The sequence below is a fragment of the Podarcis muralis genome, chromosome 1, assembly GCF_964188315.1.
Source record: "Podarcis muralis chromosome 1, rPodMur119.hap1.1, whole genome shotgun sequence".
In the NCBI taxonomy this organism is placed as follows: domain Eukaryota; kingdom Metazoa; phylum Chordata; class Lepidosauria; order Squamata; family Lacertidae; genus Podarcis; species Podarcis muralis.
Window position 1 is genome coordinate 108,531,871 of NC_135655.1, and position 15,565 is coordinate 108,547,435.

Sequence of the window (15,565 nt, forward strand, 5' to 3'; positions counted from 1 at the left end):
GTAACACAACATGAAACACGTTTGTTAAAGCACCTCAGAACGGAGTATTCCCTCGCAGTTTTAACAAGAGTTGTTAAAAACTCGTTGCTCTTGGTGGACGTAATGTTTTCCCCCCATGCATGATCTATAAGAAGTGCAGCATGCCCCCATGCAAATCATTTTGGTGTGCATATAAGAGAGTCATATAATAGAACGCCTGGTCCTCATACCGACAAAGTAGTACTTACCCCCTTTCCCCAGCATAAACCCCATTTACAAAAATAGTCACAATGTGTGAATAAAAAGAAAGAAAGGAAGGAAGGAAGGAAGGAAGGAAGGAAGGAAGGAAGGAAGGAAGGAAGGAAGAAAGGAAAGGAAAGGAATCCACCAACACAGATTTCGTAAAAAGATGACAAATGTGGCAGTTGAAATGGATATACTTACTGACTGTACTAAGTGTTCTATGTTTTAACACACACACAAATTAGTGTTCCCCCCCTCCCAACCCCTTTTACTGGTCCCTACAGTCTGATTAGCCATTTTTTCCTCTCCTCTTCAGCAGTGTCAGCTGGTAATGAAAACAGGAACCTCCTGTCATGCTTCCCATAGTTTATATATAGTCACATTTTGACGACGAGGGGTTTCTGTCTTGTTATAGGCACTGACCTTAAAGAATACAGTATATTTGTAAAAACTGTCTGTTTGGCATATACCGCCTAGAGGAGTCCTGTTGACACAACTACATTACTCACACAGGCTGTAAACAATTTGTCACCCAATCAGTTTTGTTTTTTTTAAACTGGCGCTTTACTTTTTCTTCTGTACATCTTTACCTTCTTTTTCGTGTTTTTCTTCAATGGGCTTGGTTACGCGGTCGTAGGATGGTGGACAAAGAGCGGTGGACATGGTCAGGTCTGTTTTTTCTGTGTAAGAGTTTTCATTGATCTTGTCAATGAGAATTTCATCCTTGAGACGCTGGCCCGTCCCTCCTTCTAATTTATTTTTATTATATACAAAGGAAGCTTGGTGTATTGTCTGTCTTAGGCGGTAACGCCTGTAAGCCCGCTGAATGATGACAGCGGACAACTCCTCTTGTTTACGTTTCAATGTAGTTGTGATGGGCTCGTAGGAGGCCTTGGAAGGGTTGGATTGCATAAAGCGGTCCTCCATCTGTATGCGGAGAGCATCCATCTCTCCGCTCTCCCCGAGGACGCGCTTCGTAAAAGCAAACAAGATGTCAAGGCAGTGAATTCTGTCACCACTTACCATGGGTAGATCCATCGCAATAAGCTGAACCTTGTTGGGTTTTGGTAAATGAAGAGGAGGTTCCAGAGCAGCTGCAAACTCTGAGAGTTTTTCAAATTCCATAAACTGGGTTGCATCCGGGTCAAACTTTTCCCAGACTTCATAAAACATCTCAAAGTCGTCCTCGCTCAAAGGCTCAGCACTTTCTTCGGTCGCCACACCAAAGTTCTCCAGAATGACAGCGATGTACATGTTTACTACAACTAAAAAGGATATGATGATATAGCTGACAAAGAAGAAGATCCCAACAGAAGGATTGCCACAATCTCCTTTGACTGAGCTTCCAGGGTGGTCTTTTTTAGGGTCACAGTCTGGCGGCCCACTGTTGAGAATGGGAGCTAGCAACCCATCCCAGCCAGCAGAGGTGGTGATCATGAAGAGGCAGATCATGCTGTTGCCAAAAGTTTCAAAGTTGAACATGTCATCAATGCCCACTTCTCTCTTCACGTAGGCAAAGTTGGACATTCCAAATATAGCGTAGATGAACATGACCAGGAAAAGGAGAAGACCAATGTTGAACAAGGCAGGGAGAGACATCATCAAGGCAAAAAGCAGAGTGCGGATCCCTTTAGCACCCTTGATGAGACGCAGGATGCGACCTATCCTGGCAAGTCGGATCACTCGGAACAAGGTGGGCGACACAAAGTATTTTTCAATAATCTCTGCTAGGAACATACCTGTTAAAAATACAATTAAGCAATAGTCTTAGGGCTAATTGTTTATCAATGCCAATGTCCTACCTTGACTTACCTGTGAACTTTAAGGAGCTTTCAGTGACAAAGTCTGCAATCCTATGCACAATGACTCAGAAGTAAATCTCATTGAACAAAGCAACCCTTATTTCTGAGTAAACATGCCTAGGAATGGGCTGTAAACTGCCGAGTTTCTGACTTTATGGCAGTGTGCAGTAACAACTCAAGAATGCTAGAAGTCAACTTTTATATTTTATCTAACACATAGAAAATTATGTCATCTAAGCCTTTCTAGATTCACTCATCTTAACCTATTGTTATTTGAAATCTAAATCAAGCAGCACATCTGGGAGTAACCAATTTAAATATAACACATTAGGCAATAGGTGGCTTATGCAGATGTCAGAAATGGAACAAAGGCACTTTGGATACTAGAAGATGGTGATAACCAACAAAAACATACCTTATCAAGATAATAAACAATGCCGAGGCTCCTGCCCTATGGAACAGGCAAGCCTGCTGGGCTGACATTAAAGGAGGATGGTGGCTGTTTCCATCCAACTTAGCAACTTCTTGGTTCCCCCCTGACAGCTGAGCTGGATGGGTTGCTGCATCCCCACTAGATCTGGCCCTAACTAGTAGGCTGAATGAGTTGGCCACCTCAGCAGCAGATGCTGCAAAATGAGGAGTGGCAATAGGTATTGGTGGACAAAGCTACCATATGCGTGTCAGGCAGCCAGTGGCAGAGCAACATGCTGCAGTCCCCAGAGTGGAGAACAGGCAGGGGCATGGCTGGCGCGCATCCCTGGAGGGCACGTGCCCAGCACGCATCCTGGGGTGTGTGTGTGTGTGGCCGCGATGGCACCCTTTCCCCAAATGGTACCCGGTGCACTCACCCTGCCCCCCTCAGTACACCAGTGCAGGCAGCCTGTTCTCCACCCTCATAGGCTAGGCTATTGCCTTCAGGTGTAGTGCAAAACATTGCCCCATCTCCAGTGTTGACATAAGAATCAGCTGTTACTCTAGTGAACTTCTTTACATAGTGGAGTGGTGGTAGCGGTTGCTATCTTCACCTTTGCTTCAAGCAACAGAAGGTCTTGGGCCAGTCCTGGTTCCCACATATAGAGGCAAATGGGGCATTCATCAAAAACATTTTCCTTTTCATCATTTCTTTAAAGGTAAAGGGACCCCTGACCATTAGGTCCAGTTGTGACTGACTCTGGGGTTGTGGCACTCATCTCACTTTATTGGCCAAGGGAGCTGACGTGCAGCTTCCGGGTCATGTGGCTAGCATGACTAAGCTGCTTCTGGCGAATCAGAGCAGCGCATGGAAATGCCGTTTACCTTCCCGCCGGAGCGGTACCTATTTATCTATTTGCACTTTGACGTGCTTTCGAACTGCTAGGTTGGCAGGAGCAGGGACCGAGCAACGGGAGCTCATCCCGTCACGGGGATTCGAACCGCCGACCTTCTGATCGGCAAGTCCTCGGCTCAGTGGTTTAACCCACAGCACCACCCGTAGTTGCTATTTTCACCTTTGCTTCAAGCAACAGAAGGTCTTGGGCCAGTCCTGGTTCCCACATATAGAGGCAAATGGGGCATTCATCAAAAACATTTTCCTTTTCATCATTTCTTTAAGAGCTTGTAAATTACAGTGGTGCCTCGCAAGACGAAAAGAATCCGTTCCGCGAGTCTCTTCGTCTTGCGGTTTTTTCGTCTTGCGAAGCAAGCCCATTAGCGGCTTAGCGGCTTAGCACTATTAGCGGCTTAGCGGGCTTAGTGGATCAGCCGATAAGCGGCTTAGCGGATCAACTGATAAGCGGCTTAGCGGCTTAGCGGATCAGCTGTTAAGCAGCTTAGCGATCAGCTGTTAAGCGGCTTAGCGGCTTAGCGGATCAGCTGATAAGCGGCTTAGCGGCTTAGCGGATCAGCTGTTAAGCGGCTTAGCGGATCAGCTGTTAAGCGGCTTAGCGGATCAGCTGATAAGCGGCTTAGCGGATCAGCTGATAAGCGGCTTAGCGATCAGCTGTTAAGCGGCTTAGCGGATCAGCTGTTAAGCGGCTTAGCGGATCAGCTGATAAGCGGCTTAGCGGCTTGGGAAAAAGGGGGGGAGGGGAAAAAACCCTGCAGGAACTCGCAAGACATTTTCGTCTTGCGAAGCAAGCCCATAGGAAATTCGTTTTGCGAAGCACCTCCAAAACGGAAAACCCTTTCGTCTAGCGGGTTTTTTGTCTTGCGAGGCATTCGTCTTGCGGGGCACCACTGTATAGCCTTTTTGGGTAGTATTGGTTTGTAGATCAAGTGTAAGAATGAACTTAGAAAAGATAGCCTCTCTATTTTTTTTTAAGCAGCTTGTGTTATTTTTGTCACCCACCCTTCCAATGTGCATAACCAAATATACTTACCATGCTACTAAAAATAAAAACAGGGTGAGGAAAACCCCCCTGTGTTGGAATGATTTCGGCCCACAGGAGGACTCCCAAAAGTGGAATATGTGACTCACCATCTTTTGGGGATGTTTTCTTAAGAAAGAAACCTGGGGGAAGGGGAGATGCCACAGTCTCCAAAGTGGGAAGATAAATATGCAGGGACTTTCTAAGCAAATATATTGGTGGGCGTGAGAGTACCCGTCTTTACTGAAGAGTGAGAGGGCCAATACAGAAAGGAGAGGAAAATACTGCTCACTGAGATCTAGCAATTTGAAATTTTAACCTGTCTGGAATTTCCCTCATTGGATGAAATGGATACAAGCAACCTGTATCATCACAGACAAAGATAAATCTTTTTTTTTGCACATTTGTCAAACATATTCAGAAACGATCGTGCTCCATATGACACAATTACAGAAGATGCAACTAGGAATCAACGTGGCTGAGCAACTGAAAACAGCGAAAGAAATAAAGCAACATTTGAAGCACCTTAATATAGTTTTGACATTTGCCTTGCTTTGTTTAGAACGGGCCTTACCTACAATGGAGAGGATGACAACCACAAAATCAAAAATGTTCCATCCAATGGTGAAATAATAATAGCGCAGGGAAATTAGTTTCAAGACACATTCTCCAGTGAAAAGGACTATGAAGATCAGATTAATCCGATACAGAATATCTTCCATTTCTTTACTTTGGTCATCTGTTTCGACCATCATGGTGATCATATTAAGGCAGATGAGAATCATAATACTGATGTCAAATACTTGTCTTGTCACAAAATCAAAGACCATGCCTTGATATTTGTTCTGAGGTATAAAGAAGAGATATTAAATCAGTTAAGGCTCTGGTGTGCACATTGCTAGATTACAACTTAATTAATAACATATATAGATATAGACACACACAATAAAAACATAGTGAAACATCAAACAAAAACTTTTCAGTACAGGACTACCTTCAGATGTCTTTAGAAGTACAAATAGTTTGCACATATGCATGCCTAATGTTGGGAAGGATTGAGGGCTCAAGGAGATGGGGACAACAGAGGACAAGATGGTTGGACAGTGTTCTCGAAGCTGCCAAAATGAGTTTGACCAAACTGCAGGAGGCAGTGGAGTGCCTGGCGTGCTCTGGTCCATGGGGTCATGAAGAGTCAGACACAACTAAATGACTAAACAACAACAACATGCATGCCCCAAACCAAGAAAAACAAACTCACTTAAATGTATTCAAATATTGATTGCTCTCTCCAATTTACAGAAACTCACTTCTCATTTGCTGTTTTTAAAACGAATCTTTCAATCTAGAATAGACTCACTTACCCCTGGTCTAGGAATAGGCTTTTGAGGCTTTTTAGACCCCAACTTTTTCATTGCATTGTAGTACTTTTTCTGTTCTTCTGTCATAAAGATATCTTGACCTCCAAAGTAAGGGCATAACATGAAAAATGGTTATAACCACATTCTCATAGATGGCCTATACACTCACTTGCATTTATTCCATATTCATAATCAAAAGAAAAACAAATATTGGGCTTAATTGGTTTTTACAATGAGGTTGTTCCAAATTTTCCAGCGATGCCGGTAAAAGGTGATACCCTTTAAATGGTTGTGCCCATTTACTGATTGTAGAATAAGAATTTTAATTTAGGCTCAATTCAGTAAGAATGGAAGATTTTATGTAGAACAGAGGTAGGGAAATTGTGGCTTTCCATATGTATCCCTGGTAGCACAGCTAATGGTTGGGGTGATGGGATTTGTAGTCCAGCAACATCTGAAGGAGCACAGATTACCCACCCCCAATATAAACCTTAACTGCCCCTGCATTCTGAGAGGAGGTATGGTCAACCACTAGACCACTCCGCAGGAACTTCTTTCCAATGACCAAACATTGCAGCTCTTCAATGTTTTGCAAGGTAAGGTTCTCTCCCAAACGTCCATGAATATGTATAGGTCTCTCCACTTTCCCCTTTAAAAGTCAGAGCAACTATTTCATTTAATCGGTTCACGTGATTTAGCCAGAGTTTATGATGTGAGCTTTAAAGGTAACGCAGGTAAAATACTTATCTTCTTTTTTTGCTGATTGAAGTTATCAATGATGACGCCAATGAATAGATTCAGGGTGAAGAATGACCCAAAGATTATGAAGATAACAAAGTAAAGGTACATATAAAGGTTGTCTTCATACTTAGGCTGCTGTGATACCTACAAAGTAAGCGAAATGATTGTGAAACCTCAACATAGTTTATTTTAAAAAAGCTTGCAAGTTGGCATCAAGACAACTCTGGACCCCTCCAGATGTGTGAATGTGTGTGTTTTGGCAGGTGTATAATTGAACATGTCAATGATGTAGTAATAGAGCATTAGTGACAAATTTATACGGGGGCACCAACACACCTTATTAGTTCTGCGATGCTTCCCCATTGTTACTGCACTATTGCCATCTGGAGGGGCACTCTTGCACTCCAGCACAACAAAAGCAATACAATGCTGCCACCGTTTGTGGTATGAAACCGGTGCAGGATTGTGTACAGCCACCACCATAAGTACAAATGCTCATAAAAGCACAATGCAAAAGCACTTCCGGAGAGTCCCATAGCAATGCTATATCTTCACTTTAATGGTCAGCATGCCTGGAATTCTTTATGTTATGATGATGATGGTATTTCTTGTACCCCGCCCATCTTTAATAATAATAATGATAATAAACTTCTTGTACCCTGCCCATCTGCCTGGGTTACCCCAGCCACTCTGGGCAGCTTGCAGCAAAGTATAAACGAACACAAACCAATTAGGGTGCTATTGAATTTGAACATAATTCATGTTTACATTAATGTTATCCTCAAGCGCATTTCATCAGCAGAATTCTAGAGTCTTTGTGTGGCAAAGAATGCAAAGTACTTACATTTCTTGAATCAATCGCTGCATACATAATGTCCATCCATCCTTTAAATGTAGCCTGCGTCAAGAAAACATTTTAAACATAAAACTCTGAACTCACAGCCGTGCTCAATGTCTTGTACCAGAGTTACCAATAGGAAATGCTTTACCTATACATATATTATAACTATGGACTAAAGTAAAGGGGGAGCTGTTCAAGCTTTCAGTGGGCTTGATCCTGCCATGCAGTGGAATGCTATACTGGTCAAAAGTAAGTTTCGTTAAGTTCAAAGAGACTCACTGACAAGTAAGCATGCCTCCAATGGGAATAAGTCCCATTGACTCTATGGAACTCATTCTGAGTGGACATGCATAGGATTGTGATGTAAATTTGTTAAGCTTCGTTCCCCATGAAATAAAATTGGTCCCAACTAAATCAAATTGGCATGATGGTCATGACCTGGCTTAAGTCCCACTGATTTCAAGGAGGCCTAACTTAGTCCTGCTCCAGCTGATACAGTTAAGAAAATTCAGAAGCAAACAAAGGTTTCAGTATTTCAGTTCATTATACAAAGCACAGGTACAAAAGATGATACCTTTGGCAATATGGAAATAAGGTACTTTAATGTATCCTAAGATATAACAGGCTCAAAAAGAACTTAATCCCCCCCCCCCGCATTTCTACTACAATGATACTTATTATCATAGGAGCAAACTCCTAGAGGCTGAGGTCCTTCCATCCCTCCATAAAATATTTGAGGGGGCTGCCCCCCCAAGTTGATGGGCATTGCCATTGAAATTGTGTGGGTGCGTTGCGTCTTGTAATCAGTGATGCAGGGTGGGGCTTAACTGCCTCACTTCAAATATTTTATTCAAGTTGACACCCCTGCTTATTATGCATGTTAATTAACTTGCTGTGCAAGCAGAAATCCTTGCAGGGATAGAACGATTTCCTTAGCACCATGCTGGATTCCACTCACAGTGTTCAATGGGACTGACTCCCCTGTAGGTGGGATAATTATTCTCACCTACATGCCCACTGCCCGTTCTAATGCAGAAGAGTCCATGCTACCAAAGAAGGAAATCCAGATGCCCCATTTATTCATTTATTGTAGGTTGGTGAGCAATTATAACACTCTAAAGAACTATACTTAAAGGACTGGTGTTTTTTAAAGAAATGTCAGCTTCTTGATATATACTATCCAACCATATTCACTGATTTCACAAAAATTCAAGGACAATTTTTATTCTTAACCAGTGCCACTAGCGTTTATACTTATAGTCCTTGTTCAGATGATCCCAGCTACAAAGCACTAATCTAAATAAATGACTAGGAGAATTATGCATGTCAGCTCTCTCTATGAAAGATGTTTCCTAAGATTCTTTAGCAGCATACTTGAGCATCACCTTGTAGCTTGACCAAGAAATAAAACCCTGGGTAGGGCTATGCAGAATAAAAGGTGGGACCAGTGGCATAGCGTGCGGAGGGCAAAGGGGTGGTTGCTCCGGATGCTAAAAGGTTAGGGACACAAAATTTCAACACCAGGTGCTGCCTCAGTACAGCTGCGCACTTCTGTTGCTGGGCTCCATTGAAAACGGCTTCCCCATGCAAACCAGGAAGTGACCTCTCCAGACAACAGGACAACTCTTTTCTTATCTCGGCAGCTGCGATCTTCTGGGTGATGCAGATGGCGATTGGCAGTTGAAAGCTCATGCATACTCCATCTGTTTCCTCCCCTCCCCTCATGGCTCTGGGCACTAGCAACCCACGCTATGCCACTGGGAGGGTCTACAATTCTATATTAAGTTGTGAGAACTGAATGGGACTGACTTCTGAACAGACATCATATCATATTATAAATATAGCACTTTCCTCCAAGGAGCTGAAGATGGTGTCTGCGTCTTTTCCACTTTTATGCTCATTGTGAGGTAGGTTAGTTTGAGAGTTGGCAAATAGCTAATGAGCGCCCAGAAGGTGAAAATGGATCTCCCGAGACCTAGTCCCACAGCCTCAAAGTAACATTTTAGGCTACCTTCATTTTATATTCTGGCAGTCTACAGTGATTCCATGACCCTCTTACCACCGAATTCCTAGCAAATTCCTATGAGCCTGATCAGACTGTAAGTGACAAAATAGTTGAACTTTTTATTGTACACTAAGTAAACAAGAAGTAGTCTGTAAAGAGTGTTCACTTACTACTTGCAGTAAAGAAAGATACCCAAATCCCACATTATCAAAGTTAACTTTCACGTTTTTCCATCTGGCGGATTCATTTCTTTGTATGAGCTCCTCACACTGAGTCTGATTGAAAACTTCTTCGATTGTGAACATTTCACCAGTTGTGGTATTAATGCAGTGGTAGAACTTGCCAGCAAACAAGTTTACTCCCATGATGCTGAAAATTAGCCAGAATATAAGACAAACGAGAAGCACGTTCATGATGGATGGAATCGCTCCTAGAAGGGCATTCACAACCACCTAATACACAAATACAGGAGGGGAAAAAAGAGTATAAGAATACTTACAGCAATAACATAATCACTCTGTTGCACCAATGCATAATTTTTCTGTTTTGTTTTATTTTTTAGAGTGAATTATTAAATTGCTAATCACAATTTTGATTGCAACAGAGTCCCTATTTTAAAGAAAACTTTCACATATGCAACAACATCAAAGATGAGAAAACTAAAATACTTAAATAAAAGTAAAAACTAAAAAAACCTGATAATAGTAACATGAAGATTGTTGATCTCTGTAAAAAAAGAGATATATGTTAAAATACTAATACAGAAAATCAAAATATAAACTGAAATGGCTGTATAACTTCTTTAAAACTAAAAACACAAAATGTCAATAATGTTATCAAAGAGAATTAGTCAAGATTAGTATATATATATATATATATCTTGTACAGTTAACCATGCATTATTATTACAAAGATTAATTTCTTTGCAGAAGAAAGCCAGACAGTTTTGCAATATGTGCTTATTTAAATAATCACATAGTTTATTTCAAGCTCCAGTCTTTATTGAGAAAATGAATCTATTTTCAGTTTAAACATTTTGTTTAAAAATGAATAAATGAAAAATTCGTATGTCCTTATAGCTAGGTGTTTAATGGAAGTATCAAAAACATTTAAACACAATGGACTCCTTGACTAAATCAAGAAACACCTTACTTTATTGACTGCAATACATCTGTAAGTTTATCTAATAAAACATGACTGGGAAGAATGCTATCAAGAAAGCTAAGATGTTAACGAGGCTAAGATCCCTTGAGTGGAGTTCCACTCGTGGAAAGGTCACTCCCTCTGCAGTCCCCTAGATATCTGCTCCGGGGGTCCAAGGGGGCGGACTGGGGGAATCTGTGAATGTTCACTCTCCACCTTATGTTAGTGGGAGCCCCTGTTGGCTCAAAGGACCTTCTAGAAACAGAATGGCACCTATAGATCCAACCCAAGTTTTCTTTCCTCCCCAAAACTGCTTTTTGGGGGGGATGGGGACGGTGGAGAGGTTATTAATATTTAAATGTGGAATACACTTCCTTTTCAGCATTAATTAGCATGGCTGTACTCCAACATGTAGGCACAGAACAACCACAACTTTATTTGAGGAACCCTCTCCAAAAACTCAAATCCTACTGATGGGGTCTTTGGCAGAGAAAGAGAGAGAGGGTTCCTGACCACCAACATTTTTCTAATTGATGGGATTTAACTTTTTCCCCAAGAGGGCTCTTCATGCACAGTCCACAATCCATAGATCGATGGATTGAGCAGCAGAACTGCACAAGCACAACCTATTTGTGGCTTCATATCCAGGGAGGGATACGCATGCAGGAAAAGCCTGTAACTGGATCAGGGAGATATGTGCTTTGTTTACAATTAGAGAGTTTTTAAATGCATGTTCCCAGCATCAATCACCTTCAGAGGAGTGAGCACTAGAGGCTTGGTTTGCAAGTCTCGTTAAACCATCGTTAAAATGAAACCACAGTTTGCTGCCAATGTGCAGTGTTCTGGTGCAGTGCTGGGAAACAAGCTTGCCAAAAACAAACCTTGGTTACCACTTGCGGTTTCTTTAGAGAGAAACAAACCACCGTGAGCCCAGGTTTGATTGCAACCCTGCCTAGGCTTTGTTTCCCGGCAGCACGGCAGCAGAAGAGGAGAAATGCTTGTGATTTCAGCAGCCTGCGTTAGCTCGTTGCACACAAGCCATGGTTCATTTCAACAATGGTTTGACCACAACGTGATGAGCAAACTGTGTTGCGGTTTTTGCAAAGCCTCGCTGACTGTAAAAATACCAAGGAACAACCAGAGCAGGCCCTCAGAACCTAGTCTAAATGCAAGTTATGAACTTGCGGGGGGGGGGGTGTCCTTGGAGCTCACACAGCTGCTTAGAAAGCTCCTTTCCCAACTTAGAAAGTTGTGTATGGCAGTGCTTCAAAATGATTTTGCTTCAAGCCTGGCTAACTACGGTGCAGCAAAGTTTCCTTTCTCTCAAAAGCATTCAGGGTTAGTTCATGCCCCTTCTCCCAACACCACTTCCCATACAGCCGCATGCTGTGGTTATTTTGGAAACAGCATTCAAGGCTCTTTTTGCTGTACCCCAGCTACAATATTTTAAGCGCTTAAGTTGTGCAGCTGGCAGCGGCCATAGGGAGTGAAGGATGAGTGCTCTCGAAGGCAGGCCTGCCTTCTAAGGTGACAGCCTAAACCTTGAGCAGCGCTGTGGGGAACTCATGTGACTATGGGGCCATCTTGCCTAGCTGATGGTTAAATAGAACATGATATACTAATAGCAAGCTCATTCCCCAAGTGCCTATCCTTACATAGGCAAAACAGCACCATCCATACACAAGATGTGGGGGTTTTTTTTTGGGGGGGGGGGGACCCAAGATTAGCAGAGGTAAGAAATTATTTAGGGAAAAACTATAAAAGGAGGGGGCCCCTGACAGTGTATTGAAGACTGAGCATGCTCAGTGGGCACAGAATGTTGGGAGGAAATGGAAAACTTCTCGGTAGTGGCGCCCGCCCTGTGGAACGCCCTCCCACCAGATGTCAAAGAGAGAAAAAACTACCAAACTTTTAGAAGACATCTGAAGGCAGCCCTGTTTAGGGAAGCTTTTAATGTTTAATAGGTTATTGTATTTTAGTGTTCTGTTGGAAGCCACCCAGAGTGGCTGGGGAAACCCAGCCAGATGGGTGGGGTATAAATTATTATTATTATTATTATTATTATTATTATTATTATTATTATTATTAACTGTGGTGAGTGGAATAGAGTATCCTGGAAGGGGGAATGGCTGGCTGAAAGCCTGAGCAGGAGCATTTCACACTACAGTATTCTGCTGCAGGTTCTCCTTTCAGGATAAAGCTTTGTCCTATAAGGTGGAACCCTAACATATAAATTGGAAGGTTACAGTACAGGTAGTTTGCATGGCAGTAAAAATCAGGGGGGAGGGAGGAGTTGGCATGGCAATTGAATTATCGCATTATGGTGGAACATAATGATTGGCATTTAGAGTGCTTTTGGTCAGGGGGTATTTTGGGGCTGAACGCTTGTTTATTCTCTTTTCTTTCTCACAAGGAGACAGTTTGTTATAAATAAAGTCACAGAACTGGTTAAATCTCAAGTATATGAATTTTTCTTCAGCCTTAACAAAATTCACTTGAAATGCTCATCATTTCAGAACAAATGTGTTGGCAGGGGTGGGGAAGTTCTGGCCCTGCAGTGCTGCTGGACTCCAACTCCCATCAGGTCCAACCAGCATGGTCAAAAGTCAAGGATGATGGGAGCTGGAGTCCATCAACATTTAGAGAGCCATAAGTTAGCCATTCCTGGTGTATTTCAGTCTTGGTTTCACCTTTCTTACATAGCACTCTACTGTCGAGTTTGAATAACCCTTCCATGACCAGAACGCCACCTTTGACTCCAACCCATTGATTTTAGCCTTTGTTAATGTTTCTCTCTTGTCATTATTTCTGGCCTTATAGAATGAAACAATCTAGGGGCGAAAGCTGTGTGAAACAATCAAGCTGCGAAAAGTAATTAATTACTGCAGAAGGATTGAAGGAGGAATTAGCTGTCCACCTCACCCATAAAAATAAATTGGCTATGCAAAGATAATTCAATAATTAGACCTGGAGAAATGGAAAACATGTTTCTGATTCTGTCAATTGTAAAAAGAGTTATTACTGCATCAATGTAAGAGGCATTTTAAAGCATATCTTCTGAATTGTACAGAATAAAGATACCAATTTGCTTTTCATGTTGCTGTCTTGGAAACTGGACTGGAAATTTGAAATATGATATCACTTTAAAGCAATCAGCCAGAAATGTGCATAAGACATGCAAAACTAAAACTGCAAGGTGGATCAATTTTTAAAAACTCCTTTTCCGCTTTACTGCTCTAAGAAAAATACATCAAGCACGGCGTAACATGCTCTCTTTCAGTGAGTTTACACATAAACACATGCTTTACATATTTTGAACTACTGCAAGATCATTACATTACAGGGAGTTTTAAAAATGGTAAATATAAAGCAATGGGTATATTCAAATCTCACTTTGCATGTAGTTATAAGCATTGATCTACGTGCACTGAGATTAGAATATAGCTTCCAATCTGTGACAGATTTAATTCACATAAAAGCGATTATTTACTTTGCCTTCCAGCACCTCTGTGGAGTTAGGATGGTTTAAATTTACTTTTGAATATATTTAAACAGTTCTCACAATAACACAACAGCCTTGCATTTTTTAAACGTTTACTTTGATAAATAATTCCCCTGTCCCTGTTGTGCATGTTAAAATAGTTGCTATACTTCACAGACTTACGTTGTCCTTAGGTCTTGGATTTTTCTTCCGCATAGGAATAATTTTACCAATTTTCGAACAGAGAAATCATATGAAGTTAATTTAAAGCTCCACATTTAAATATCATGATACAAATATGTGAAAACCCAAACTTGATAGGTAAGAACAACAGGTCAGAATTTTAGGTTCTGATTTCATGGGGATTTTTTTTTTTTTTTTGCAAGCTGCTTTAAAATTTGGTGTGGTCCATTCCACCAGTCAATTACACAAAACCAATTTTTAAATAACACATTTAAAAAAAAAGACGGTTGATGCTTGACCTCAGTTTCATTTAAATTTGAACAGTATTTTTTATCGCCAACTAGACTACAAAGTGGTTAATTAAAGGTCTTGTTTATGATGCCTTCTTCCCCTCACAAGACTGGCCCTTAATTCTGTAACAGTTTTCATCTCTCTAAACTATCCTCAAATCGAGATGCAGTGCTTGTCATCTTTCACTCCAAAGTAGCCTCCAACCCTATTGGCTCGTTGGCTGCTTCAGTCAGAGGTCATGAATTCCCAGTTCAGCACCAGACTCTGAACACGGCTTGTCAGAAAAACCTGGTATTATTTGAGTCATGCTAAGAATGGAAGTCCCAGAAGACCAATAGCAGATACTACTGGAGAAGCTTTGGAGTCCCTGTGGAAGATTAGCAATGCCAAACATATAAAGATATTATAACAAATTTTGTGAAGCATGCTTTTGGGCCCAGGGTGCTTCGAGACTGCTGTTTATTGTGGGATCAGTACAGTCATACCTTGGATCCCAAACGCCTTGCAAGTCAAACGTTTTGGCTCCCAAACCCGGAAGTGAGTGTTCCAGTTTGCGAACGTTCTTTGGAAGCCAAACATCCGATGCGACTTCTGTGGCTTACGATTGGCTGGAGGAATGCAGCCAATCGGAAGCTGCACCTTGGTTTCCGAACGTTTTGGAAGTCAAATGGACTTCCGGAACGGATTCTGTTCGACTTCCGAGGTAGCCCTCTACTGATCACGCATGCAGGTTTCTTCAACATAGCATCAAAATATCTGCTCATATGTCTCCCCCCTCCATTTAATCCAGATTTACACTTTTTGCAGAACATCCAGTAGACTAAGAAGAAAACCTGGTGCCCATGACTCATTTGCAATGTCAGAATGACTTGCTTGTAATATTCTGTCTCTATATGGAAGCACTGCATTGGCACTAGTTCAGTGCTGCAGTTATCATGGAAGAAAGCAAGGCGGCATTAATGATTTTCATTCATCATTTCTGTGCTACCAACCCAATCCTGCCTTTGCCTGTCCCCACAAAATGAAGTTGCTGAAATGAAAACTATCTCAAAAGAGTGCAGTTCAGTGACTCCTTTGAGAGCTGGTCAGGTTTTATGTCTGGGAATTTTTTTTTTCCTGTTCACGAATCATTCATTAACGGACACACTGATTT

At 41.7% G+C, this 15,565-nt stretch overlaps 1 protein-coding gene across 2 annotated transcripts in view; it reads right to left on the minus strand.

Moving 5' to 3' along the window:
- Positions 1-762: 762 nt before the first annotated feature.
- The window catches only part of LOC114605827 (sodium channel protein type 1 subunit alpha), a 110,646-nt gene continuing 95,843 nt past the window's right edge, over positions 763-15,565 (minus strand). For both annotated transcript variants that reach the window (XM_077936927.1, XM_077936930.1), the window contains 6 exons: positions 9,485-9,766; positions 7,313-7,366; positions 6,475-6,612; positions 5,731-5,835; positions 4,944-5,214; positions 763-1,961 (listed from right to left, as the gene is read on the minus strand). In XM_077936927.1, coding sequence (XP_077793053.1) covers positions 787-1,961; positions 4,944-5,214; positions 5,731-5,835; positions 6,475-6,612; positions 7,313-7,366; positions 9,485-9,766 — 2,025 coding nt within the window. In that variant the 3' untranslated portion in view covers positions 763-786. The remainder of the gene's footprint in view (positions 1,962-4,943; positions 5,215-5,730; positions 5,836-6,474; positions 6,613-7,312; positions 7,367-9,484; positions 9,767-15,565) is intronic.